This window comes from Panthera onca, chromosome D4, assembly GCF_046562875.1.
Source record: "Panthera onca isolate mPanOnc1 chromosome D4, mPanOnc1 haplotype 2, whole genome shotgun sequence".
NCBI classification, from domain to species: Eukaryota; Metazoa; Chordata; class Mammalia; order Carnivora; family Felidae; genus Panthera; species Panthera onca.
This window is the reverse complement of record NC_138351.1, coordinates 29,744,140-29,764,402: the sequence shown is the minus strand read 5'-3', so window position 1 is coordinate 29,764,402 and position 20,263 is coordinate 29,744,140. Positions and strand designations below refer to the sequence as shown.

Here is a 20,263-nt window from a genome sequence, read left to right as displayed (position 1 = left end):
GTGCTTCTCTGCAATCTGAAAATTGGAATTTTCTTCTTCTAAAGGAATCATACGTCATTCACACATTCTTTTCCTCAATATACTATTTATTATTGTGTAGTATAGTATTACTAACCCTTAAAATTAAAAAAAAAAAACAACACTATTTAAAATCTTTATATTTCACATATATTTTAAAAGTATGTTTTTCCTTAATCTTTGAATGTGATGGATAATTTGAATTTATTTTTGAATCAGTGAAAGATAAAAGCAGGGAAAAAAATGTTCCTCTTCCAAAACCAACAGCCATTTAGAAAAATCTATTAACATTATTAAAAAAAATACACATACAATTCACTTTTGCAACCACCATTGTTTCACTGCCCCTTGCAGAGCTGAGCCATTCTCCCTAATTGTTCTTTGTGTAGTTGTTCCTGCTCTCCTTGCCTTTCTGCTGCACAAATTATTGAAACTAAATAACAGGAACTTGAAATAACATAAAAGGAAGAACATCATAACGTAAGGAGAAAACACCTGAGGACCAGAAGCAAAAGAGAGGTGAGTTTGTAATTTAAAATGAAGAAGACCGAGAACAGTAAAAAGGATCTGAGCTGCACCTAGTGGAAAGGGGGCTAAAGTATGAAGAGAAAATAAAATGAAAGTAAATATCAGGGAAGACAGAAGACGCATAAGACAGCACTATGAGCTTCAGGAAGACGAGAAGCGAAACCTGTAAGACAGCACTGGGCCTCCGGTGGCTGGGTGGGAGGGAAGGACTCAAGGACTCGCACAGGAAGGAGAACAGCCGGGAAAGGCCAGGAGAGCATTTTAAATCACTTCTCCCGGTAGAACCTCTCACTCACCCAGTTTACTTTATTTCATTATTCGTTATTTTAACCCACAGCTGAGAACAGGGTAAGTTTGTTTTGCTTCCCCTTCTGAGTTCACTGAAAAACTCAACTCCTAGATCAGGCCGTGCCTACCACTTAGCACCTTCGTGATTTTCTTTCCGGGGTTGGGGTGAGGGGGACAAATACCTCCTGTAAGATTACATTCGCCACCTATAATTCCTCGCCCGCTGCCCGCTTCCACACTGTGGCCTCGCACTGCTGCTCGGTTTTCCTTCCGCGGGCAGGTCAGGAGACTCTGCTCTCCACAAGTCAGTAAACACTGCAGGAGAAATGTTCTGACCCTAGCACAGTAAAACACAGACTAGTTAACCAAGTTCAGTCAGATCTGGGCTGAGTCCCACGTGAGCCTGGAAGATGTAAATACAGACTTGGGGGATGGAGGAAGGGCGGCGTGGGGGAGAGACGGGGCAAAGAAAACAAAGTAGGCAAATAAAAGCGATGGGTAGACTGAAAATTATGCCTACCAGAAATGACTACCACTCGTTTTCATATTTTACAGTAATACAAAATGAATAAAAGCTGAAAATACCACAGTGTTACTTGAATGCTGTAGAAATAGACAGCAGATGCAGGAAAAAGGAGAAACTGGCTAACGTGCCTCTACTCGTCGCGTGGCAGACATTTAAAAACCCTTACTAAACTCAACAGAGAGTTAACTACTGAGATTCCTACTAACAGGTTCAAATCGTAGCAAAAGGTTAACATATGACCTCGGTTTAAATACTCATTACCACACAGAATTTGATCTGTACTTCAGAATAGACACTCAGGCAATCAGGGGACGGCACCCTGGCTTCCAGCTGCAGGGTGGCCTCTGTGCCTTTCAGAACTTGCTCTGATGCCCTTGGTCACTGATCACACTCCATTTCACCTTGCCCTTGAAAATATCGCAGGCTTTGCCTCAGAGAGCTCCTAACCCTCTCCTGGCTGTAACACAGGCAAAACAGTGGGCAAAGGGCTCGGCTGCCTCGCAGAGCCAGGAAGAAAGACTGGACACGCTGATAATTAATATTCTCTGATCCAACTCTGAAATCTCCCATCTTCTGACCTCTCTACCTCCTCCCTCAAAGCTTCAGCTTTCAGCTTCATTCTTTGAAATGAAGTTCAGTGTGTTGATCCCAACCTACTTCATTTTCGTATCCTCTTTAAAACTGTTGCCCACGTTTTCTAAGAAAAGTCAAACGTGCACCTTGCCCATAAGCTCTAATACACAGCCTCTACGGAGCCGAGAAGGCTCAGCAAAGAACCCCATTTTCTTGGTAGGTGAAATCCTCAGCACCCCCTTCTCATTCTCTGAAGGCGTCACAATACTTCAAGTTCAGATTTGGGGAGTGATGGTACCTAGTAATCCACAAAGGTAACGGCTTCCCTTCATTCACGCCTGGCATATGGTCTACTTGAGTAATCTTATTTTTGGCTTAAAAAAATCATAGCTGGAAATTTTTTTTTTTGCAATACTAAGCAAGCCATAAAACTTTTCCCTTCTTTGGACATTTTATGATCAGATTCATCACCTTACATTTTTTAAAACACCTAGAGCATGAAAGTTAAACAAACACAACCTACCACAGCATGCCGAGGTATGGTCAGAAAACTCAAGTCTCTTCAAAATGACACCTTTTTCTATTACTGTTTAACTGAACTGACAGATATGACTCTGTTTAAAAAGGTTAGGGCTGGGGTGCCACTTTTCACACACTGAATGTCTCCCTACAAATGACCAGGATCCTAGGCCAGTTCTTTTCCCCATTCTCTTAGAAGCTGGCCTTGGTATCCTTACATGCACTCTGGAACTCTGGGATCACCTTCATTATGATGTGCTTTGTGCACATTCTCGGACGCTGCAATGCCCATACTAAGGCAACACATCACAGAAGTCAGCAGCAATGCTATCAGCAAGAACTTGGCTTCAGAACCAGGAGTGATTCATCATACATTCTAGCAGCAGAAAAACAACACACATCTATTTTAATCCCCTGGTGCTATCAAGAATCAAAAAACAGTACAGTAATTAAGTAGGCGCAACAAAAATCGTATCTGCTATAACATTTGTGAAAACGCTATTCACTTTTAAGAGCTTTCAATAAAAGTCACTCAGAAAACAACAGACTATACTTACCTTATTTCATACTATTTATTACAATGACAAATCAAGTTTTAATTTAATATAATTTCAGGAGAAAATAGGTAGTCCAAACTTCTGCAAAGTAACATATTGAAATTCTAAATTTAGAAAAACAAGTTTTTCATGTGCTTTACAGTAAATAAAATCCCTCCTAGGGTTTCAAAAGAAATCCATCGTCTCCCTCCATTTTTAAGATTACTCTAATTTAAAGTCCCAAAGCTAAGTGAGTGTGCTGTGTCTATCACAACCGAACAGAGAAACCCGATATTGTGGGCAATTTATTCAGAACGCCCCCCCCCCCCGCCCCCGCCCGTCTAGAAGTACCTTAACAACTGCCATAATAACTACTACTGGTCTAACATAATAACGGAACCCGCTTATGTCCCATTGCTCTATTTAATGGACAGGAAACATAGCTCCATCCGGGGTCATCCTCTTCCTGACAACATAGTACGTCCATAATCATTAGCACTGTCAACCAATTTTTCTGTGTAACTATCCAGGTTAATTTACAGCCTACTGTAAATTTAATTAAAACTTAAAAAAAAAAAACAAACTCTACTCTATTGTTGTGACCAAGTCCTCTGGGGCGGACAGGGAGCTTTCTCAAGAACTCCACCCGGTGCTCTCTCTCGGGGGCCCTACCTTTTCAAACACTTGTTCGGTCTCCCTTCGCTTCCGTTTTCGGGGTCTCCGGTTCATTCGAATCCATTTCTCGACCTGAAGTTCAAAAACCACAGAGCATTTTAAACAGGACGACGGGTCGTGACGGCCCTTCCTCGGCGTGAGAAAGAAACGATCGACCGCCTCGCGACGCAGCCTTCTTGCGCTTCACCTGGGGAAGCCACGGGCACCTTCCGGGCCCGCTGGGCGGCCTCAGTGCCGGGGGCCCGGGAGGCGCGCGGGGGGTGCGACGCACCCAGGCCGTGACCTTCGCCCGGGCCGCTCCCTCCGGTCACGGGCCCGGCTGCCCGCCCCCGCGCCGGTGCGCGCCGGAGCCCCCCGAACGGGGCCATCTTACCCACCGCGGTCGCGCGTCGCGCCGCGGGGACTCCGCGGCGGGGATGCGGCGCCGGACCCACCGCCCCAGGGAGGGAGAGGAGGGACGGGAGCGCGGGGAGCGCGCCCCCCGCACTCACCTCGACGCTCACTTGCCGCGCGAGCCCGCACTCCGCCCCGGCCTGGCGTTCCCTCTGCAGCGGCTGCGGGGGAAGGGGACAGAGTCAAGTTTACCCCGGGAGCCGCCCCAGCCTCCCTCCCCCGCGCCCCACCAACTCGGCGCGCTGACCCACTACCTCGACCGCGGAAGGTGAGGGTGGGAGCCGGGGCCCCGCCGCCCGCGCCCAGCGCCCGCCGCCCGGCCAGCCCGCTCGAGAGCAGCGGGCGCGCGGGGCCCGCAACACCTAAGGCGCAGCGCGGGCGGCGGGCGGCGCGGGGCCGGGGCGGCGGCGCGGGCGGAGGGCGGGCGCTGGGGCGGAGGCGGGGCCTGCCTTAAAGGTATAGGCGGCCGGGCCGGCCTCCCCGCAGGTCGCGCCCGCCCCCGCCCCCGCCGGCGCGTCCCTATTTTATTGTTCTCTTTGCGAACGTCTTTCTTCCTTTCCCCGGGTCCCGCCCGCGCCCGCGCTCCCGCGTCCTCCCACGCGCGGACCGACCCGGGCGCGCACGCCTTACCTTTCCAGCCCCCACCCCCGCGGGCTCCGGGGGACCCGCGAAAGGGTTTCTCTGCCGCTGAGCGTGCCGGAGCGCGGCCCGGCCGCAGGAGAAAGGGCTTAGCTTGAGAAGTGCCCCCACCCCCGCGGCCAGGCCACCTCGCTTCTCCGGTCAGAAACCTAAGTGTCCAGATGGTCTATGCGGAGCGGAAAGGAACTTTCCTAGTGGACTTTTTTTTTTCCGGGAATGGATTAGACGCCATTAAGTAGACATTTTTCAGTGGCCCCTCCGGACTCCGGGGCTGTGGCAGGTGACCTCCCCAGGGAGAAACCGGGAGCGCGTAAAGGCGAGCCCCGCGCACCGCCCGCGCTTCGACGGAGCCTACACTCTCCGGTTAAGCGCAGTAGGCACCGCACGCGTTCTGCCCATGGAACCCCACCTCCACCCCACCCCCGCCAGCGACAGGGGGAGAATTTAAAAGGGTACATTCTGTATTCCTTATTAGGGGAAAGTTTCCCCTTAGTTTGTAAAAGCCTGCGATACTCCAAGTTTTTCCGCCGACCCCCAAAAGACTTTCTTCCCATCCGCATCAGAAGTTGGCTGAACCAGAATGGGGGTGAGCGCTTGGGGAGAGGAGTCGGGTAGCATTTCTGTTTGTTGATCTTGACCATCCCTTTAACTTTATCGCATTTCTTTAAAGAAAATCTGTCTTGCCCTCTCTTTATTGCTACCCCATCCTTCTTTCAAGATCAAAAGCTTTAGATCAAAGCCAAGATCAAACTCACTACTTTAAATAGAAGCAACTTTGCCACGGAGTATTTTACACAAAGAGGAGCTTCTTAATGGACACATCAGAGTGGAAAACTTTATTTTATCCCTTCATCCCATATTCATAACTGGACTACTTAAAATTACATTGATGATGCACTTATATGTCCTAAAATAAACAACAGGTCTGCTCAAATGGGGGATTCTTAAGTGTTTGTGCTTCCAGGAATACAAAGAAAAAAAAAAGTCACTCTATAGAGTTAGATAGGCATATTAGCCATTTTGTATCATTACTAGCTAAGTGCTATGAAATGCATGTTCATTTGGTAAAGATTTTTCAAAGTGGTGGTGAATCCTTATGTAATGTACAACTATCATATACAATTTTTCACTGTAAAAGAAATGCATAAAAATAGTGAATGTCTTGCAAATTTCCAGTGCACAGTACACATAGGCAGATAAAAGTTACAAATGATGAAGTGGATTATGTATATTCAGAGCTGCTTAATTTTAAATGGAAACAAAACCTTGAACTATTTGAGCTTCCACGCTGCTAATTACAGTTCCAGAATCAATAGAAATCTATATACTGGTAAACACTTCCCTTTACTCACTAGAATTTTTTTCCTTGGGAATTCACTATCCCTAAGAACTCTGCTACAAATCGTTCAACACTGATGTATTAAAACAGCACCCTGCCTAAAGTGGACCTTCCTTAAGTATCCTTTTTGTTGACTTATCAAAAATTTTTTGACACGTAGCCTTAAAAGAAACAAAAAACAAAATAAATTCCAACAATCCAGTAGCAGGAATGGATAACTATTGAAAATTAAATCCGACACAGATTTCTATGAAAATCTGTTTTTACAGCTGGATAGTTAGTACTTGAAGGCTTGTTTTCCCTTATAATTCTCATCTTATTGTAGTCTCAGATACACACACACACACACACACACACACACACACGATTGTTCCTCATTCTAAAAATCCCACTGAGCTGCTGGAAAGATCTTAGGAATGGAGACCTGGGAACCCCATCTTGCTGCCTGTTAACAGTCTTCTGTCTTCCTAGCCTGTGGCTCATGGAGAACCTAATGGCTTCTGGCATAAGCTGAGCAAAGGAAAGAATCCTACTGTCATTCTGTTCTACTACTACTTTGAGTAGATAAAAGCTATGGTCCATTCTAAGTTCCTCCTAACTTGTCTCTTTTGTACTCATGCACCCTCATGACCACACCCATGATCCATCCTCCATGGAGAAGTCAGAAGAATATTTCCAAAGGTAGTTCAAATGATATCACTTTGCTTCACCAAGAATGTACTTCTTTCTCTTCTCTGCCTGGCTGGCTCCTACTTATTAACAACAACTCCAGAAAGGTCTTTCTTTATTCCCCAATCCAAATTATGTCACCCCTGCTATTCCTTCTAATAGCATCCTGTTTATTTCTTTTAAATTGCTTATCTTTTAGAGCTATTAAATTTTTTTTTATTATTAATTAAGACTTTACTTTTTAGAGCAGTTAACAGAAAAATTTATGCAGAAAGCAGAGTTTTCATATGCCAACATAACACACAGTTTTCTCTGTTACTAACATCTTGCATTACTGTGCTGCATGTTACAATTCATGAACCAATATTTGATCCATCATTAGTAACTACAGCCCATGGTTTACATTAGGGCTTGCTCTGTGTTGTACATTCTATTAGAGCTATTTTTTATTAATTTGTTGAATGTCTATCTCCCCAACTGGCTTTAAAGTCCAGGAAGAAAAAAAAATAAAGTCCAGGAAGAAAGAGATACTGTCTCTTTTCTTGTTGATTTTTGTCCAGTCAATAAAAACACTGCTGGCACATAGTAGATACGAAATACGTATGTTAAGTGAGTGGAAGACATAGGAACAAATGGCTGAATGAATAGCGTATGAAATTTCAAGGGGAAGAGTCTCAAGATGAAGATCTTTCTAATTAGCTCCTGTTTGTTTTTCCACTAAAATACCTTGTTTTGTAAAGAGCACAAAATTGTGCATTTTTTAAAGAGAAAGACCATGGACCTCAGTTCATTGCTAGGGTACTTCTAAAATGACTTAAAAAAAATAAAAACAGAAAAGCAAAAAGAAAATAAAAATAGAAATGAGAAATAAAGATTCCTAATTCCCTAATATTAATCATAAAAATTATATTCTAAAATGGTGCTAGCAGCTGAATTTAATTTGGAATAAAACAGTAACATATTTCAAAATTATTGGGAAAATATTATTAGAAAAATTTTAATTCTTTTTTTGTGTTCAATATAACTTCCACACATTTCTCCTTTTGCCCACCTGAATCTCTCTTTCTTCATGGGCTGACCCTGACAAAGGTAAGGTGTGGAGAAACTGGAAGAAGACCACTTTTTAAAAATTGGAATTCCGTAGTCAGGGATGGATAGTCTAATAACTATCTTTAAGAAAGTGGTGAAAGCACTTTAAAGCTATCTTTTAAAAACAGATGTTTTCTATTTGAATTATGTTTTGAAAAATGTTTCGTCTAGTAGAGATGCAAGTTTTGAAAGGAAGTTGTTCTAAGAAACTTTCTTGTCAATGCAGTTTATAATAGCTGAAGACAATTTCAGAGGCTGAGGAAAATGCCATTGCTTTAGAATAAAAGCATTACTTAATCTAGTGGCTGGAGACTACTTTTGGAGAGAAAACCTTTTTCTGTTTTTTGTGTTTGTTTGTTTTGGTTTTGTTGTTGTTGTTGTTGTTAAGAGGAAATGACTCCTTTCACTGGAATAAGATAGTGATATCAATGTCGTGTTGTTAGGATGGATATGTGCTTCTGTTTCATGATGAGCTATAGTCCGGAGGAATGAGAAGCAGCAGCACACTTTCTTAGTCACCTAGAAGGCCGAAAGGGCAGACAAGGGGAGCCCTTTAATTAGTCCAAACAGCCTCAGATGGCAAATTACACTCCCTTGGGCACAGCAGAGGAAAAACTATCTACTGTAAGAAGTCAAAAGACCTTTTAATACCAAACAAGGTAGAGAGGTCCAGAAGCTTTTGCTGGTTTCAGAAGGGATCTATAGCCAACATATATCAAGGGTAAATGGAAAAGTAAGCATCTACACAAAACTGGAAATAAAATCAAGGCTAGTTTAAGTTGCAAATAACAACAAGGAAGTAATCCTGATTGGGGTCAAAGTTCTCATATGTCTATGTCTTTAAACTTTGCTCTACCATTTTAGAATGTAGCATTCCTTTATGATATCTTTTGTTTGATTTTAGAAAAGCTATAATTTCTATTATTGCCCATTTTGTGTCTCTGTAAGAATGAATGCCTAATTCTCTCTCACAAGGATTTTGGCCCTGCCCAATGGACCTCTTAGTGGAATCCTTATAAAGCATGGTTTTCAAAAAAGGAAATCCTTCCCACATTTGTTCTGCAGTGAACGGGCTCACAGAACCTCTTTCTCTCAGCTATCATAACCCCAAACTGTTAGAAACTTTTACGGAACGTGCCTGAGGGAACATGCTTGGTTCTTGCATTGGTAGATCCCCTCTGAGAATCTGAAGCATTAGCTATCAGCTGTTGGCACCCTAGGAAAAAAAATACCCCTACAACACACACAGTCCCCTACCCACTTCCTCCACACACATCAATTGTCAGAAGGTTTACAGATTTTTCTGATTGACCAAACCCTTACCCTAGATACTCTAAGATCCTTTTGGATTAGAGCAGACCACCATACAGCTGGCGCAGGAACTACATCTTACTGGTGCTCTGTGAAATTCCTTTTATCGCATTATGTTCTGGTAAGAAGCCATCAACCTTTATTGAGGCACATTATAAGAAACAGCCCCATAAAATCCATCACAATGTTTACCGTAAGGATGGTTTCAGAGGATTGTTTATTACATTAAAGAGTAATTTTCTGAGAGGACCCACAGGAAAAACTTCTCCCTGGTATCAACATCAGGAATAGCTGGACTGAGGCACCTGGTTTGTTTTACCTCATGAACACTGCAAATTGATCCCTTTTCCCTCTTCTAGAAAATTCTGTGACCTTACACTAAACCAAGCATAGGAACTGCAGGGAGTGCATACTGTATGCTAATTTAATTCCTGGCCCCATCTTATTTTCTTGCCATTATTTTCACATTGCTTCATTTTTAATATTTTAATTTATTTTTATCATTCTGTATTTTGCTTTGGAAGCTGTCTTAACTCTGTTTTGGGCAAGGAGGAATAAGAATAAATAAAATATTCTTGGTTTATTTTTTCTTTCTTTAATTTTCTTTTTTTTTTTCTGGGAGAGGAAGGGGGTCTGGAAAAAATGTTATGGTTCTAATATTTCTCTCCATTAAAAACACTTAGAAGTGAAGCACAAAAGGTAAGGACGTATGATTATAGTCATAAAATTCAAGGGAAAAAACTGTTAAAATATAAAACAAAAGTAAATACAGTGCTATACAGACATCACACTGAAATACTATAAAAATGTTAACCAACCAAGTATTTTATCTTTTTTGATATCAAAACCAGAGGAAATGAGCTCTGACCTCCAGAAGAAGAATGTAGACTGGACATATGGACAGGTTAGTCACTTAACAAATGTACTGAGAGCCTACTGCAAAACAGAACACTAGCTTGTGAACACAGAGATGAGTAAGACACGGTACCTCACCTCAGGACACACATGTGACCAGGCAGTGACACGGCATGGTAGCAGGAGCATGCAGACAGCCTTTGAATCCAGGCTCTGCCATATATCCATCGTGTGAGGTCTAAGCCTCCTTTCTTAGAGAGTTGTGAAAATCGAGAGACACATGTGATGTGCAGTTGTTATTTATCAAATTCTAGACTGTTAAAACTAAGACTACAACATCGCTAGAAGCTGGACAGAAGAGACCTTAAGACACAAAAAGTACTGAACTGCTACGTATATCAGAGATGACGGAACCTCAGAACTGGTAGAAAGAACCAGGGTGGTCAATTTTGTAAGGCTTGCAAAGTGCTTCCACATGTAGGCCATTCTGTTTGTTTCCCACACAGTCCCATTTTCAGGATGAAGAAACTGAGTCTTGGGGAATTTTTGGACCTTAAAAAATTTTTTTTTCATGTTTATTTATTTTGTAAGAGAGAGAGAGAGTAGGGGAGGGGCAGAGAGAGAGAGACAGAGACAGAGAGAGAGAGAGAGAGAGAGAGAGAGAGAGAGAATCCCAAGCAGGCTCCATGCTGTCAATGCAGAGCCCAACATGGGGCTTGATCTCATGAACCCTGAGATCATGACCTGAGCTGAGATCAAGTTGGACGCTTAACTGACTCAGCCACCCAGGTGCCCCTGTATCTTTTTTTTTTAAGATTTTATTTTTAAGCAATCTCTACACCCAACGTGGGACTTGAACTTACAACTCCAAGATCAAGAATCACATGCTCTACCAACTGAGCCAGCCAGGTGCCCTAAATTTTCCTGTATTTAGTACTTAATATTGTGTGGCCCTTAGATCTCCTGGCTGTAAATGTAGTACTCTTTCTACTCTAGCATGAGAGCTTAAGGAACATCTAGCATGACTGTCTTACTTTAAAATAGTTGCTTATTATGTGGATCCGATCAACGTCAGATCAAAACACAGCCCATAAAATATTATCCCATACCATAAAAATCCATTGAAATGGCCATTTCAGAAAACAGATATTGTATACCCCTTCAGCATCTGTATGACTGCAATTCTTTACAGAAGCTTAACATTCACGGACACTTTGACCTTAAAGAGTTTCACAGGTGAAATATAAAGTTATTTAGGTGTGGCTTTAGATCAGTGGGTCCCCTGACTGCTTCTTAGAATCACCAGGAGGATTTACAAATCCCAATGCCCAGGTGGCACTCCAGACCATTTAAATTCACATCCTGAGAGTGGAACCCTGGCATCAGTCATTTTTAAAGCCTTCTCCACCCCCATGCCTCCCCCGTGATTCCACTGTACTGCCAGTGGTGAGAACCCCTGGTTTAGATCATTTTAATGATGACCTATCTCTAACAAGTTACTATTAAGAAATTCCAGATGTTTGGGAGACATCTAAATTTCAAGGTCAGTGCCACAGAGGACAGCCATCTATTAAGTTCTATTTCAATAAGTCTCTGGGTAGTCAGCAGACACAATGCTGTCAGCCTGACCCAGCATAGCATTTCCTATAGTTTACACATAGGGATGAACTTCTCAGCAAGATTAGTTAAGTACACACATAGACAAAAGATTGAAAAGAAATGGAAGATCTCAACACTAACCAGAAGGGAGGCAAGAATGGATGGGTATTTGGCTTTTCAGAATTTTTTCCAGGTTCGCAGTTAATACAATTCTGGATCCTGAGTGGAAGCAGCATAGATCCTTGCCTTTCAGGGAACCTGGAAAGCTGTATATATGAGGTGGTTATTTCCCCACTCATCCCCTGTAGACAATGTTCTAATTATGTCGATGGCTGCCACCTATTCCCTGGAAACAAATATCTTGCATTTGGAAGACTTCTGGCCATGATTAAGGGTCAGTGTGAACCAATGGAAAAGACCCTTCGTTATGTGCAAAAGCTACTGTTCTGCACAGGAAGCAACCCAGGTTGATCCTGCTTAGTGTTGGACACCATCCTCTTACCAGATGGGCTTCCTTATTTAGAAAAACACACTACAATGATGCTATAGGAAAACTACTCTGGCAATAAGCCTTACAGAAGATATTAGTTACTATTTTTTAAAAGCATAAACATATATGTTAGTATTTCAGTAGCTTGAAAAGCAAATGCTCATGCCTAGGTCCCTTTGGTTATTCCCTAAGATGGAGTGGGTGTGGTACCTGTAAATATTTGCACTGGGAGTGCCTTGTGCTTCATGGTACCTTTAAAGGAGGCTATGCATTGGGAGTCTGGGGCCCCAGCATGTCTATTTTTAAAAACATTGGCACTCAGACTGGCTTGCCTCTCATCTGGCCTCCAAAGAGAACCCAATGAAGTCACAATTTGCAAACAAGCACAATGGGCCTAAATCATCCCACCTCTGTTCAGAAGTAAGAACACACACACACACACACACACACACACACACACACACACACCACAGAGTAAGGAAAGTAAAATCCATCACAATGGGAGGGTGGGTAGGATGGCTGTCCCAAATATAAATAATACATGAGAAAAAGCTATTTTCCAGACTGTTTGTTCACCAAACATTTAGATCCATAGAAGAGGTGTTCCAGGAAAACAACGGGAAGGGCCGGAATTAATTGGCTGCTAATCTCTTCACTTTTTGTAGGATGTTTCCTCCAGCAGTGGATTAAATCAATGTTTAATGCTACACAGGCTCAGCTGTGTCCATATTAGGAAAGCCCAAGCTCACATCTCTTTCTCAGTGAAGAAAGGACCCAGCCTCCCTCCTTTGCTCCACTTCCACCCCCCTGCCTGTGTAGGTGGGAGAGTAGGAGCCAGGGAATGTGAACTTGATCCAGCATTGATCAGCCAAGCAGCAAACTCTCATTGTTCTTTAGATACCAAACATAACTTCTCTCTACTAGGGATCAACCCAGCCATTCTGCATACAACACAGCTTTTGTGCTCAGTAGTAGGAGAGATGAAAAAGAACCACAAAGAACATTAAAGCTTTATTAGCCTCATCATAAGCACCTAATATGCAGAATTTAAGAATCTACCCAGGGAATTCATATTCATATTAACATTACGTATGTTAGATTCTCTTAAACCTAACAATCTGCTGGTCATTTCTGTCTTTACAATTATGGATTTCAATTTATACCATAAATACTGAGGTCTGCTTTAGTTTTGCCTTCCATCTGAACATTTCTTACCTCACTGCCTTGCTCTCTGAGGTCCAAGAGCATTGGAAACCAGGCTAATATACCACTAGATATGCTGTTGTTGCTTTTAAGTGCTGTCTTATGAATGTGGCTTAACAATCTTTGTACAAAGCCATGTGTAATAAGAAATATACAGTTCAGAATTTAGACCTCAGCTACCTCCATCCTTGCCAGCTAGAAGCTGTGTAACCTCGGGCGTGTCACATGACCTCTAGGAGATTATGCTGTCTGTCTTGCAGAGCTGAGGATGAAATGAAATAGCCCATAAAGCAAGAGGCACAAAGATGGGCCGGTAGATGCTAATTCCCCCAGCCCCAGAACAAAAGCCTGGGCCGTATGTCTGATATTCTGAACTTAAGTAAACTTTCAAAGGTATCAAATCAATGAGATGTGACATCATGATACAAAGCCTCACCTGACCACCGCACAGATGTGATGCCACTGATGGGGCCTACGGTGATATGGCACGGCTGAGCTACAACGAACAAGTGCCTGTCCCTTCCCAAAGGACTGGTGGACATGAGGAAGCAAGTTCTCTTTCTCATGTGCCTTATTATAAAGGGGATCATTCTGTTTCTGGTCCCATCTCTCTCAAAACAATAAGCCCACTGTTGTTCTAAGAATATTGTAAAATGAAATTTGATATTTCCAAATTGTTCTCTGAAGGTACCAATATGACCAGGTGTTAGATGCAAAAACATCTAAAATCCTGATAGTAGCTACGTGCATTTAAAGCTAATGTAATAATTAAGAAGAGAGAAAGATTAAATTGATAAATACAATTCTACACAGAGCTATCTAACCTACATGTTCTTGGATTTACCCATTTACAGGTTTTTTTTTTTAATGTTTATTTACTTATTTATTTTGAGAGTGAGAAAGTGAGCAGGGGAGGGGTGGAGAGAGAAGGGAGAGTCCCAAGCAGGCTCTGCACTGTTAGCACAGAGCCCGACACACAGCTCCACCTCACAAACCGTGAGATCGTTACCTGAGCTGAAATCAAGAGTCAGACACTTAACCAACTGAGTCACTCAGGCGCCCCCATTTACACTTTCATTCACTAGATGCATTTATACAAAACTCAGGCAGACATCTTTCAGTCACACAATCACCGACAGCGATGAAGAAATACAATCTGAGGAGGAGAAACTCAGCAAGAACTCTGGAGAAGCCAACTTTCCAATAAGTATAACCAGGAAGAGTCTTACAGAGAACGTATCTTTGTCTGGCCACAAGGAATATGAAAAGTGACTGCACACACAACTGAGGAAAAAGGAAGAGAATACAGAGCAAAGGAGATGAAGACCAGAGGAGCTGCCAACAGGGAAGACAACCTCTCCCCATAAACAGGCCATGGAAGTGAGGGCCTTTCTCTCCAGTTCAACCCTATTATCACTTGTTGCCCTGGAGTCTTAGCCCCCAAGTCTGATGTATTGACTCTGGTCTCCCTTCCATGCATTTTCATGCCAATAAAGTTGCTGAGATTAAGAAGTGAATTGTGAAGGTTCCTGGCATAAATAATGTCGTATTGCAAGGTCAGGACTAATGACAACCAGGATGCCCTAAATGCTCTTTAAGAAAAACCATCTGATCTATGTAGCTCTCAATGTGGTTTGAAATTCCCTTAGCCTACAAAGGAAAATATTTTTAGCATGTAGCACACTTTGTAACAGACATATAAATGCACTGAAAATATAATTTTAGGAAAGCATCTGGGTTTGATCATTTCTTGTTATACCTCAATGCCAAATAGGTTCTACTTTGTCAATATAAGGAATATTGCAACATTCTGTTACAAGCTCAGCGATCACTGTAGCAATTTCTCATAAACATTTCATTACTGGCTCTGCTTGGTTTTATTTTTTAAAGTGGTAAATAATCTACAGATTTAAATATAAAAGCAGCATAAAAAATGAGATGCTCCTTCTGGACCATTTGGCCCCAATGTCTTCCTCTCCCAGAACTCACTGGACATTTTTCCCCCCAAGGTCATCTGGACAACAGACATAAGTGAATATTTATTTTTATGGCTCAAAATGTGTCCTAAAAATAATAGTTGCCTCTGTCTAAGGTAAACTCACCTGCAGCTTTTATTGATCTGCAGGCATTTCAAGACATCGACAACCCTGGCAAAAAAATTTTTTTCACCTCCTGCTGGCCAAACAGGTCTGTGAATAACTGATTTGCAATAGAAGTAAATGCCTATTCTTCAATGATCAGCCAGCCTAAACGCTCTTGCAGATTGATTATTACCTATGATTTCTCCTAATAATCATTTCAAATAGCAATGTGCCAACTGAAGAGCAAAGAAATGCACACACAAGATTTCTTGAGAGTATACCTTTGTAAAACACCACTCAGGAGGAAACATATGAAAACTCTCCCAATACCACTCCAAACTAAGGGCAATTCCACAGATTCCCAGGTAAGAAAGGAAGATGCTTAGAGGAAAAGCAAATCCCAACTTTGCTCCTCTCAGAGGCCACCAGGTTCATCTGGAGCTCACAGCTCAGCCAGGTACTGGGCACAGCATAAGGTAAAAAAGTGGCTCTGACCTTCACCCAAGCCAGTGCCCCCCATTCCCCAAAGAAGCAGGAAGGGCTCAGAGAAGGCAAGTGGTTCACCCAAGGCCACACAGCTTAGTGCAGTACAGGACTGCTTGCAAAGCTGCATCTAATGTATCAGTTGCCTCCTGCATCCAATATAGGATCAGGTTTGCAGAACAAAAATTCACTACAGCGTGCTTTGTGAAAACAGCAAATTGGATACACCATAACTGACTCTCCTCTCCCACCCAGCCTCTGTTCCTGCTCCTTAACCTCAAAATAACGCAGCCTTGCATTTTATGCATCAAATTGTCTGGACCCCACTTAGATATGGTGGTGGTAGTTATAAATAGGATCAGCAGCAGAAACACTGAGCCTGTGAAGGCCCAAGCTGGAAGGCCGACCTGGAAGGACAGGGTCTGCTGTTGAATAAGCCGAACACACCCACTGCCAAGTGCCAATAAATCACAGACAACTGTCATACAGAGATATGTGTGTGACATGCTGTCCTGTTTTAAACACATATTTGGATTTGGGAAGTTTGACAATCACGAACTATTATCCTGACCTGCGATACACTTGCTGGTGGGTCACCATCGGGCCGTGCACCCCAATGCTCTCCTGCTCTGGGGAAGTGGAGGGGACAAAATAAGGGCAAAAGCCAGGGACTCTAGTTGGAATTTGCTTTTGAATGCAAGTAAGAAGATAAAGGATGCATCCCTTAAATGCTTTAGAAAGTACATAAGCACACATTTTTGTTAGACCAATTGCTTTTTCTCATTTGTTATCTTGGTGACCTGATATTTATTACCTAATTTAGTTGCCATTTCAAGGGAGGCATAGCTATGTCTTTCTAAAGGCAAAGACCTAAACTCATCTCTACACACACTCCTATTTTTCACACCAAAAAATGCCGTAAAGCCATAAATTTCCCATGCAAAGTAGTCAGTCAGATACACAGGGCTACTATTTAGAAACATCCATTGGAATAAGGATGTATATACACCATGGCACACACTTACAAAAAGCCCTGGAAAGTGAGGTTCATATTACTGCATGCACTAGGCACATTTTTGCCCACTAAAGAATAAAGAACAGATTTAGGAAAAGGAGCAGTCATTAGTTACATTAAAAATCACCACCGCTCAGAGCTCCCTGCTGTATTCATTTGTTATCTCTTCATAAGTCTTGTAAAACTGAAGACAAGGATGGGATCAAGCTGATTTGGATTAAAAGTAACACTGCTAAAAACACAAAATACCTTACTTGGATGGACAGACGATTGAGGGTCCTAGAGCTGAGCTGTGGCACTGTCATCCACAAGAGCTATCAGCTTGGGCAGATCAGGCCACCACTCCTGGGGTGCAGCTCCCCCATAGGAGAAAAAATGAGCTCCTCACCAAGACTTGCTCCTGTCTAGGATTCTAAAGCAGACTGAAGGCTGTGCAACACCAGAAAAGACTAATATTTAACCAGGAAGCAATAGAGGCCACACCCAAGAAGCACATACCACGCGCATAGTAAATATACACCTATTTTGTACGACATAATGTCTTTCCACAAAAGAGAAGGGGAAAAAAAGGCCTGTGGCCTAAAATCAGCCAAGTGTTCCTAATAGCTTTCCTTGTCAGCAGGTGCTCTGGCGGCAGGTGCTGGCGGAAGTCCCTGTGAGCATCGTGGAGGGCCATCAGAGCCGCTGCCCAGAGGCATGGGATGCAGAGCTGAACATCAGTATGTGCAACAATGCTGTGCAATGTCAAAGTGCCAAGGGGCCCTGTGTGTGTGTGGGTGTGTGGGTGTGCAACAAGTGCACAAGTCGCCACACTACTGGGTCTCAGGGCTTTCCCCAGATGCGGGAAGAGTACAAGGCAAATAAAGAATAACCAGCCTTTGCTAAAGAGTCTACAAGAATATGCCTTCAGGCTAATAAAACAGAGAATAGGGGCAGTTCTTCAAAAGTAGAATCAAATGCTTTTCTATTGACATAAAGGTTTACAACCTAAAGCTGATATCTTTGTGCTAATTCTTTGAGTTTACATTGCTCCTTCTTTCCAGAGATGTCTCTCTATGAAATAGATAAAGCACCATTACAATGAAGTCCTGATAAGTGGTATCACTATGATTGCTGCGATGTCCTTACTTAGGTGAATCTCTCTCATGGGTGCACAGTATATATGAGCCTGAAAAACAAGTAACACCTGTAGATCCAAACATGGACTACCAGACTTTATACCTTGAGGCCAGTCACACTGGCTCCCTTGCACATGAGCTGGCTGACTTGTGACCCAGTGGGGCACAGCTGAGTCTCCTGCCTCCAGGCATGCAGTCTTCCAATGGACTTAGTCTCCTAGCTGAATGTGGCAAAGAAGTCAACCTCTTTGATTCCTCTCAGGTCTCAAACTCAGGGCAGAGGCCCCTTTTGCACACCTGGAAAAAATGGTTGGTTTGTAGATGCCCCCATGGGCCATGGGCTCATGAGCAGAGCTGTGTCCTTTCCGCTCCATAAGCCCACTGTCTAGCACAATGCGTGGCATAATGGTTGAACAAATAAACCCGAACCATACTGCCAAATAATTGGATTGCCCAGGAGGAATGTAAGACTAAAGGATCCTAAGAGCCTAGATTATACTCAGTGAATAAGAAAACTTCTTTTGATTCAATACATTCCAGAATATGACCTAATTATGGATTCTGTCAATTGGTCCCAGCCCTACTTATGGAGAGCATCATTCACTAGGTAGGGTCTGAGCCCAGGGTCCGTAGTTTTAAACAGCTTCCTGGATGATTCTGATAACCAGGTCTCAGCACGACTGGGCTTCGTGGACTTGAGGATCTCTAACCCAAGCCCACAAAGCTATGGTTCTAGAAAATACCCACACTTATCTCTTTATTAAAAACCATGTGTGTAGACAGGCCCCTACCAACTGTCTCTATCAACTGGATGGAGCCAAATAGACTTTTCAAAGCTAGGGGCTCCTGCTTCCTTTTCCTTCTGGTTCAAAAGGAAGCAAATATTGTTTTTCTCTCCACAGTGTCACACCCTGATCATGTTAGTGTCCCTCTGGGCCAGTTCAGAATTTTTACTCTTTTTTTTTTTAATTGTTTTTCACCATTTATTTTTCAGAGAGAGAGAGACAGAGACAGAGTATGAGTGGGAGAGAGGGGCAGAGAGAGAGGGAGACACAGACTCTGAAGCAGGCTCCAGGATCTGAGCCGTCAGCACAGAGCCCAACATGGGGCTCACACTCACAGATCGGACTGTGAGGTCATGACCTGAGCCAGAGTTGGATGCTTAATAGACTGAACCACCCAGACGCCCCCAGAGTTTTTATTCTTTTTAAAGAAACAAGTTCTTAAATGCTCTTTACCCACCTGAGAGAGCCATTCCCATATGCCTTCCTGAGCTCACTTTAAAAATAGGTGTCCAGGGCACCTGGGTGGCTCAGTCTGTTAAGTGTCCGACCCTTGATCTCAGCTCAGGTCATGATCTCACAGTTTGGCGGGGGAGGGTTGGGATTCTCTCTCTCCCTTTCTCTGTCCCTCCCCTGCTCATGCAGATGTGTGCACTCTCTCTCTCAAAATAAATAGACTTAAAAAAAAAATAAAAATAGATGTCCAATCTGAGATCCTAAAGGATGCAGGCCTCAGTCTAGGTCAATATCTTCAGTGTTTTCCCTCATCACTTAGCAGGATTCAGGCATGTTATCTGCATTACATGAACTTGTGCCTGTTTCACATGGCTTCTTACTTATTTCTCTGAGGGCACCTGTAGATATTTGTTGGCCCACTGCATGTGCTTTCTGGGGAGACACCATTGGCCATCCAGATACTGAATGATGCTTTTAAAAAGCATCCATGTAAATGAACAGCTCCTGGACATAAGAGTTCGAAGTTAAAAACTATGGAGTGAAAGTCACTCCCTCACTGTTCCTCTCACTTCCTGAAACTCCCTAGAACCCGAATGGAGGAGTGAGGCTTGGCCTTTCATCCAGGAGTCTTCCTTTTAGCCAGGCTGCTTGCACATCTGCAAGCCTCTGGCGGCCCTCAGTGGCTCTTGAATCTTGTGGGAACCCTCCAGCATCACATCCAAGTTCCTGTGCAGTCTGGCAGGGTCCTGCCTAACTAATCAATGCCCTTTGCAGATCCCACTCTCCACGAAAAGCAAGCAACAATAAACCTGTCCCTGACAAGGGAAATGGAAGGGGGAAAGATCACTATTCCAAACTGTGGCCAAAATGCATTCACCTAGAGCCTCTGGGTGGCTCAGCTGGTTAAGTGTCTGACTCTCTTGATTTCAGCTCAGGGTCATGGGATTGAGCCCTGTGTCGGGCTCCACACTGAGCATGGAACCTGCTTAAGATTCTCTCTCCTTCTGCTCCTCTCCCCTGCTTTTGCACACGTTCTCTCTAAAAAGAAAAAAAATGCATTCACCAATTACATTTTTTT

At 43.2% G+C, this 20,263-nt stretch overlaps 1 protein-coding gene across 14 annotated transcripts in view; it reads right to left on the bottom strand.

The window, feature by feature from the left end:
* AOPEP (aminopeptidase O (putative)) overlaps positions 1 to 20,263 on the bottom strand; it is a 342,210-nt gene that overhangs the window by 71,990 nt on the left and 249,957 nt on the right. For 13 of the 14 annotated variants that reach the window (XR_009603091.2, XR_013551794.2, XM_060609897.2 and 10 more), the window contains 2 exons: positions 4,155 to 4,217; positions 3,661 to 3,735 (listed from right to left, as the gene is read on the bottom strand). Coding sequence is in view for 12 of the 14 variants with exons in the window: in XM_060609897.2 (XP_060465880.1) it covers positions 3,661 to 3,735; positions 4,155 to 4,217 (138 nt within the window). In the remaining 2 variants the exon portion in view is untranslated. Of the gene's footprint in view, positions 1 to 1,016; positions 1,172 to 3,660; positions 3,736 to 4,154; positions 4,218 to 20,263 lie in introns of all 14 variants that reach the window. The other variant, XM_078436883.1, reaches the window with a different exon arrangement.